The sequence below is a fragment of the Diplotaxodon limnothrissa genome, linkage group LG10 (assembly GCF_057381915.1).
Source record: "Diplotaxodon limnothrissa isolate DT_005_m linkage group LG10, D_limnothrissa_male_GT1.1, whole genome shotgun sequence".
Taxonomy (NCBI): Eukaryota; Metazoa; Chordata; class Actinopteri; order Cichliformes; family Cichlidae; genus Diplotaxodon; species Diplotaxodon limnothrissa.
In genome coordinates this window covers 7,575,790-7,584,988 of record NC_140605.1, presented here as the reverse complement: position 1 = coordinate 7,584,988, position 9,199 = coordinate 7,575,790, and the positions used below count along the sequence as shown (strand labels likewise).

The following is a 9,199-nucleotide window of genomic DNA, read 5'->3' as shown; positions in this document are numbered from 1 at the left end:
CAAGGACCTTTACTACTGGCTTCACCACAACAGGGCCTGTGCCACTGGCTGAGGCAGACTACCTTTCACCAGAGCGCATGTTGCCGGCTGAGGCCATCTACATTTCACCAGGGCCTGGCTGCTGTCTGAGGCCATTCACATTACACCAAGGCCTGTGCTTCCTGTGAGGCCATCTTCACCACACCAGGTCCTCTGCTGCTCGTTGATGCCATCCAGATTACACCTGGGCCTGTGCTGCTGACCGATATCATGCACATTTCACCAGGGTGTGTGGTGCTGACCAATCCCATCCATATTTCACCAGCGACAGAGTTGTTAGATGAGGCCATCCACATTACAACAGGGCCTGTGCTACTGGCTGAGGACATTTACAATTCACCAGGGCCTGTGGTCATGGCTGAGGCCAACTACATTTCATCAGGGCCTGTGGTCATGGCTGAGGCCATCCACATTACACTAGGGCCAATGTTGTTGGCTGAGGCCATCCAAATTACACCAGGGACAGTACTTCCTGTGAGGCCATCATCACCACACCAGGGCCTTTGGTGCTGGCTGATACCATCCACATTACACAAGGGCCTGTGCTGCTAGCCTTCCATATTACCCAAGGGCCTGTGTTGCTGGCTGATGCTATTCACAATACTCAAGGGCCTGTTCTACTGGCTGATGCCATCTACATTACAGCAGGGCCTGTGGTGCTGGCCAATACCATCGACATTTCACCAAGGCCAGTGTTGTTTGCTGAGGCCATCCAAATTACACCAGGGACAGTGCTTCCTGCGAGGCCATCTTCACCACACGAGGGCCTGTGCTGGTGGCCTAAGCAATTCAAATTACACCAGGGCCTCTGTTGCTGGCCAACACCATCCACATTTCACCAGGGCCACTGTTGTTGGCTTAGGCCATCAACATTACACCAGAGACTGTGATGCCGGCTTCTACCATCCACATTACACCAGGGCCTGTGCTTCCTGTGAGGCCATCTTTACCCCACCAGGGCCTTTGATGCTCGTTGATGCCATCCACATTAGGGCCTGTGATGCTGGCCGATATCATGCACATTACACCAGGGCCAGTGGTGTAAGCTAAGGCCATCCACATTACACCAGGGTGTGTGTTGCTTACCATACCATCCACATTACACCAGGTCCTGTGCTGCTGGCTGAGGCCATCCACATTGCACCGGGGCCATGAGGTTGGATGAGGACATTAACATTACACCAGGGACTGTCTTGCTGGCTGAGGCCATTCACATTGCAGTAGGGCCTGTGCTGCTGGCTGAGGCCACCTATATTTCATGAGGGCCTGTGTTGACGACTGATGCCATCCACAATACACCAGGGCCAGTCATTTCTGTGAGGCCATCTTCACTAGACCAGGGTCTGTGCTGTTTGCTGATGCCATCGAAAATACACCAGGGCCAGTGATTCCTGTGAGGCCATCTTCACCAGACCAGGGCCTGTGCTGCTAGCCATCCAAATTACCCAAGGGCCTGTGTTGCTGGCCGAAAACAACCACATTTCACCAGGGCCTGTGGTGTTGCTGGATGAGGCCATCCACAGTACACAAGGGCCTGTGCTACTGGCTGAGGACATTCACATTACAACATGGCCTGTTGCCATCCACATTACACCAGGGCCATTGGTGTTGGCTGAGGCCATCCACATTACACAACGTCCTTTGGTGCTGGCCAATACCATCCACATTTCACCAGGGCCAGTGTTGTTGGATGAGGCCATCCGCATTACACCAGGGACAGTGCTTCCTGTCAGGCCATCATCACCACACCAGGGCATGTGGTGCTGGATAATGCCATCAACATTACACGAGTGCCTGTGCTACTCGTTGATGCCATCCAGATTTCACCAGGGCCAGTGTTGTTGGCTCAGGCCATCCACATTACACCAATGCCAGTGCTTCCTGTGATGCCATCATTACCAAACCAGGGCCTGTGGTGCTGGCTGAGGCCATCCACATTTCACCAGGGCTTGTGTTGCTGGCTGAGCGATCCACAATACACAAGGGCCTGTGCTTCAGGCTGAGGACATTCACATTACACCAGGGCCTGTGGTGCTTGCCAATACCATCCACATTACACCAGGGCCACTGTTGTTGGCTTAGGCCATACACTTTACACCAGGGACACTGCTTCCTGTGAGGCGATCTTCACCACACCAGGGACTGTACTGTTGGATGAGGCCATCCACATTACACCAGGGCCTGTGCTACTCGATGATACCATCCACATTTCACCAGGGATTGTGTTGCTGGCTGATGCTTTCCAGAAAACACAAGGGCCTTTACTACTGGCTGAGGATATTCACATTACACCAGGGCCTGTGGTGCTGGCCAATATAATCCACATTTCACCAGGGCCACTGTTGTTGGCTGAGGCCATACACATTACACAAGGGACAGTGCTTCCTGTGAGGCCATCTTCACCACACAAGGGTCTGTGCTTTTGGTTGAGGCGATCCACATTACATCACGGCCTGTGATGCCGGCTTCTACCATCCACATTACACCAGGGAAAGTGATTGCTGTGTGGCCATCTTCACCCCACCAGGGCCTCTGCTCCTCGTTAATGCCATCCACATTACACCTGGGCCTCTGGTGCTGACCGATATCATGCACATTTCACCAGGGCCAGTGGTGTTGGCTAAGGCCATTCACATTACACCAGGGTGTGTGGTGCTGACCAATACCATCCATATTTCACCAGGGACAGAGTTGTTAGATAAGGCCATCCACATTACAACAGGGCCTGTGCTACTGGCTGAGGACATTTACATTTCATCAGGGCCTGTGGTCATGGCTGAGGACATTCACATTACACCAGGGCCTGTGGTGCTGGCTAATACCATCCACATTTCACCTGGGCCAGTGTTGGTAGATGAGGCCATCCACATTACAACAGGCCCTGTGCTACTGGCTGAGGCCATCCACATTATACCACGGCATGTGCTCCTTGTGAGGCTATCGTCAACACACCAGGGCCTGTATTGCTGGCTTAGGCCATCCACATTGCACCAGGGCTAGTGCTCCCTCTGAGGCCAACTTCACGACAGCAGGGCCTGCGCTGCTGTCTGAGGTCATCTACATTTCACAAGAGCCTTTGTTGCTGGCTGATGTGATCCACATTGGAAGGGAGACTCGGCTTCGCACCCTTCATTCACCCGTAGCTAGCCAGGCCCCAGTAACTGGTGCAGCCGAAGATAGCGTAGGCCCCGCTAGCTGTTCCCCGGCAGACCCCAAGCAGCTGGGGAAAGAGGGCGGCTGGGTGACGGTGAGGAGGAAGCATAGTCCTAAACAGAAGCCCCAGGTACACCACCAACCCGTTCATGTGTCTAACTGTTTTTTCCCACTCGGCGACACGCCCGCCGGGGGTCAAAATCTGGTAATTGGTGATTCTGTTCTCAGACATGTGAAGCTAGAGACACCAGCAACCATAGTCAATTTTCTTCCAGGGGCCAGAGCAGGCGACATTGAAGGAAATGCAAAACTGCTGGCTAAGGATAAACGTAAATTCAGTAAAATCATAATTCACGTCGGCAGTAATGACACCCAGTTACGCCAATCGGAGGTCACTAAAAGCAATATTGAATCGGTGTGCAACTTTGCCAAAACAATGTCAGATTCTGTAGTTTTCTCTGGTCCCCTCCCCAATCAGACCAGGAGTGACATGTTTAGCCGCATGTTCTCCTTAAATTGCTGGCTGTCTGAGTGGTGTCCCAGAAACGATGTGGAATTCATAGATAATTGGCAAACCTTCTGGAGGAAACCTGATCTTGTTAGGAGAGACGGCATCCATCCCACTTTGGATGGAGCAGCTCTCATTTCTAGAAATATGGACAAATTTATTAAACCCCCCAAAATATGACTATCCAGAGTTGGGACCAGGAAGCAGAGTTGCAGTCTTACACGCATCTCTGCAGCTTCTCTCCTCCTGCTATCCCCCCATCTCCTTACACAGAGTTTCTGTCTGCTTTCTCAGACTTTTTATCTGATTTAGTGCTCAGCTCAGATAAAATAATTATTGTGGGTGATTTTAACATCCATGTAGATGCTAAAAATGACAGCCTCAACATGGCATTTAATCTGTTATTAGACTCAATTGGCTTTTCATAAAAAGGAAAAGAACCCACCCACCACTTTAATAATCACACTCTAGATCTTGTTTTAACATATGGCATAGAAACTGAACATTTAACAGTGTTTCCTGAAAACCCTCTCATCATCATGTGATCATTTCCTGATAACATTTACATTTAAAATAATTGATTACACAGCAGTGGAAAGTAGACTTTATCAAAGTAGATGTCTTTCTGAAAGTGCTGTAACTAAGTTTAAGAATATAATCCAACCACTGTTATCATCTTCAATGCCCTGTACCAACATAGAGCAGAGCAGCTATCTGAATACTACTCCAACAGAGGTCGATTATCTTGTTAATAATTTCACCTCCTCACTACATACGACTCTGGATACTGTAGCTCCTGTGAAAACTAAGGTCTCAAATCAGAAGTACCTGACTCCGTGGTATAATTCTCAAACACACAGCCTAAAGCAGATGACTCGTAAGCTGGAGAGGAAATGGCGTGTCACAAATTTAGAGGATCATCATTTAGCCTCGAGAAATAGTGTGTTGCTTTATAAGAAAGTCCTCCGCAAAGCCAGAACATCTTACTATTCGTCACTGATTGAAGAAAATAAGAATAACCCCCAGTTTCTCTTCAGCACTGTAGCCAGGCTGACAAAAAGTCAGAGCTCTTTTGAGCCAACCATCCCTTTAACGTTAACTAGGAATGACTTCATGAACTTCTTCACAAATAAAATTCTTATCATTAGAGAAAAAATTACCAATAATCATCCCACAGATGTAATATTATCTACAGCTACTCTTAGTACCATTGATGTTATATTAGACTCTTTTTCTCCAATTGATCTTTCTGAGTTAACTTCAATAATTACTTCCTCCAAGCCATCAACGTGTCTTTTAGACCCCATTCCTACAAAACTGCTCAAAGAAGTCCTGCCATTAATTAATTCTTCAATCTTAAATATGATCAACCTATCTCTAATAATCGGCTATGTACCACAGGCCTTCAAGCTGGCTGTAGTTAAACCTTTACTCAAAAAGCATCTCTAGACCCAGCAGTCTTAGCTAATTATAGGCCAATCTCCAACGTTCCTTTCATATCAAACATCCTTGAAAGAGTAGCTGTCAAACAGCTAACAGATCATCTGCAGAGGAATGGTTTATTTGAAGAGTTTCAGTCAGGTTTCAGAGCTCATCACAGCACAGAAACAGCTTTAGTGAAGGTTACAAATGATCTTCTTATGGCCTCTGACAGTGGACTCATCTCTGTGCTTGTCCTGCTAGACCTTAGTGCAGCATTCGATACTGTCGACCATAATATCCTATTAGAGCGATTAGAACATGCTGTAGGTATTACAGGTACTGCACTGCAGTGGTTTGTATCATATCTATCTAATAGACTCCAATTTGTACATGTAAATGGAGAGTCCTCTTCACACACTGAGGTTAATTATGGAGTTCCACAGGTTCAGTGCTGGGACCAATTTTTTTTACACTATACATGCATCATTAAAAGACATAGCATACATTTTCACTGCCATGCAGATGACACCCAGCTCTATCTGTCCATGAAGCCAGATAACACACACCAATTAGTTAAACTGCAGGAATGTCTTAAAGACATAAAGACCTGGATGGCCGCTAACTTTCTGCTTCTTAATTCAGATAAAACTGAGGTTATTGTACTCGGCCCTGAAAAGCCTAGAAATATGGTATCTAACCAGATTCTTACTCTGGATGGCATTACCTTGGCCTCCAGTAACGCTGTGAGGAACCTTGGAGTCATTTTTGACCAGGATATCTCCTTCAACGCACGTATTAAACAAATATGTAAGACTGCGTTCTTCCATTTGCGCAACATCTCTAAAATTAGAAATATCCTGTCTCAGAGTGACGCTGAAAAACTAGTTCACGCATTTATTACTTCCAGGCTGGACTACTGTAATTCATTATTATCAGGATGTCCAAAAAACTCACTGAAAAGCCTTCAGCTAATCCAAAATGCTGCAGCAAGAGTCCTGACAGGGACTAGAAAGAGAGAGCATATTTCTCCTGTTTTGGCTTACCTTCAAACCCAGAATTGAATTCAAAATCCTGCTCCTCACATACAAGGTCTTGAATAATCAGGCCCCATCTTATCTTAATGACCTTGTAGTACCATATCACCCCATTAGAGCACTTAGAGCACTGATCCTGAATCCTCCCGTAGTTATGCTGCGATAGACGTAGGCTGCCGGGGATTCCCATGATGCGTTGAGTTTTTCCTTTCCAGTCACCTTTCTCACTCACTATGTATTAATACAGCGGTCCCCAACCCCCGGGCCTCGGTACCGGTCCGTGAATCGTTTGGTACCGGGCCACGAGAGTTGAGAGTTGAGGCTCAGGTGTGAAATGTATGGTTTTCAGGATTTTTATCGTTTTTTTAGCGTTATTTTGTTATCGTTTTTATCGTTAACTCGGTTTTCCTGGGTCTTTTCACGTGTGTTATGAATAAATCTTCTTTTTTACGGTACCGGTACTAGGCCGGTCTGTAAAAATATTGTCGGGCATGAACCGGTCCGTGGCGCTTAGGGACCGCTGTGTTAATAGACCTCTCTGCATTGAATCATATCTGTTATTAACCTCTGTCTCTCTTCCACAGCATGTCTTTTATCCTGTCTTCCTTCTCTTACCCTAACCGGTCGCAGCAGATGGCCCCGCCCCTCCCTGAGCCTGATTCTGCTGGAGGTTTCTTCCTGTTAAAAGGGAGTTTTTCCTTCCCACTGTCACCAAAGTGCTTGCTCATAGGGGGTCATATGATTGTTGGGTTTTTCTCTGTATCTATGAAGCCCCTTGAGGCGACTTTTGTTGTGATTTGGCGCTATATAAATAAAATTGAATTGAATTGAATTACGGACTAAAGCTGGGACATTTGTGGCCCCAGTGCATGTGCCCTATCTGCCTTGTTGGTGTCCTTGATTTTTAAAAGTAAAATGTCTTATTATGCTATAAATAAAGCCAGAGAGTGAAATCTGTGCTGATCCTAATACAAATACCTGAAGACAAAGTGCCTTGGTTGTTTTCGATTGTTCTTTTCATCAGACATAATAACTACTCAGATCTCCTGGACTTCTTTCTTTCTTTCTTTCTTTCTTTCTTTCTTTCTTTCTTTCTTTCTTTCTTTCTTTCTTTTCATTCCTGAAGACATGCACATCTTCAGGAACAAAGCTACAACCCAGATGACATTGTCAAAAGTGTCTTTAACTGAGCTTTGAGAAAAGGTGGACTGCTGAATGAAAGTAAGATTTGCATTTGGTTTGGAAATCAAACTCCTTGACCAATACTTAATATTCCTTTTCCATATTTTCTAACACACACACACACACACACACACACACACACACACACACACACACCAACAGATATTGTGTATATATAAATGGTGAATGCTCATATCGAACATGGGCCAAGTTTCAAATAATGAGGTCAGTATATGTACAAGTAATCCCTGCTCCAAGCACAGAAGTACCACCCACCTGCTATTCAAAACTTCTGAGGAGCAGCCAATAAGACAAAGGTTGGCTCAAAGAGAGGACAGCTAAACTGGCAAATTTCAAATGGAAGATAAATTGAAGGACTGCACCAAGACTCAGTATAGGATAAATAAGCATATTTTCAGCAATGAATCACACAAATTTGCTGTAGTGCACAAATTAAAGTATGGAGCTGGAAATAAACATAATTAGCTCTCTTTAAGGGACTAAAACATCTCTAGATTGTATTTTGAATAGATCATGAGTGGTCCATTTTTTTTGTCATTTGCTATAATAAAATCCCCCTCATAATGTAGTGAAGAGTTGCCAAGGCCATCTATCTGCAGCCGTGGTTTTTAAGATGCGGTACTTTTTAAAATACACACAGTGGGACACTGCCATAGACTGGTGAACTGTACAGGGTGTACCTTGCTCAGTCTGTGACAGCTGCTCCAGCCCTTCATGACCCTTAATCAGATACACCATTAAAAAGGGGGTGGATGGATTGACAGAGGATCAGAGGTATGGTGGACTGTAACTAAATAATTAAATAGAAAAAATTAACTGTAAAAATAAATCTGTTAGGGTGCCTGGGTTCGTTGACCCAAAATTTTGAGTTTTACATTATTATTGAACTTTGATTTTGCCATTATTTATCATTTCTAGTCTTTTGGTTTCTTAGAGTTCTGTCTTCTGGTTTCTGTCTCTGTGTTACATAGTTGTTCTGTCTCCCCCTGTCTGCTGTATCCCTCGTCAAGTCCGCGTTGTCTGTGTTATGTTTCCTGTTTTACTTTGAAAGTCCATGTCTCATGTTAATGTATCTGGATTTGCTTCCCTTGTCTCGCTACCCTTATTTGTCCCAGCTGTGTTTCTCTGTTGTCTCCCATTCCCTGATGGCTCTCTCTGGGTATGTAAGCCCTGAGTTTTCTTTGGTTGCGATCTCCCTCATCCTATGCTGTGTGTTCTGTTTGGCTGCCTGTGTAAGTTTCTTTTGGTATTCTTGCTTTTGTTATATTTGTGTTTAGCGTTAAAGCTGTTTTGAGTTCACACTTTTACCTCCAAGTGTCTGCACATTGGGTCCACAGTTCCTGCCTGCACACAGCACATGACAAAATCATTGTGTAAAAACAAAACGCTGTCTTCTTTATTGACCATTTACCGTCAAACACATTTCAACTATAAGCTTTCATCAGTGCAAACCAAAGCCACATCCCCAGATATAGAACCATGGGAGGTTTAAACACTAATTAGTGTGAATGCTTGAAAAGTTAAATCAGAAGAGCAGGCTGTCTTTACACTGTCACCACGTCCATATAATAAACTCCACAGGCATGAAAAATGAGAATTCAGTAGACATGACATATGTGAGTGAAGTTGGCCCCCCCACCTTCTTCAAATCCAACAAAAGTGGTATCAAACGTTTGTGCTGCAAAAATTGTCGTTTGTGCTGCTATCATTTTAAAGATATTAATCAAAATTTCTAGAGGTCATCAGAGGTCAACCAGCCCCCCCACATTAATTAAATCAAACAATGGGTGTCAATCAGCTGTGCTACGTTTGTGCTGGTTTGTGCGGCTTCTGTTTTAAA

At 45.2% G+C, this 9,199-nt stretch overlaps 1 protein-coding gene across 1 annotated transcript; it reads left to right on the top strand.

Moving 5' to 3' along the window:
* Window positions 1-1,190: 1,190 nt before the first annotated feature.
* LOC146623820 (uncharacterized) lies at window positions 1,191-3,880 on the top strand. Its single transcript, XM_085364850.1, has 2 exons — window positions 1,191-1,195; window positions 3,148-3,880. Exons 1-2 carry the CDS (start codon window positions 1,191-1,193, stop codon window positions 3,878-3,880), a joined length of 738 nt encoding a protein of 245 aa, XP_085220976.1.
* Window positions 3,881-9,199: the final 5,319 nt, after the last annotated feature.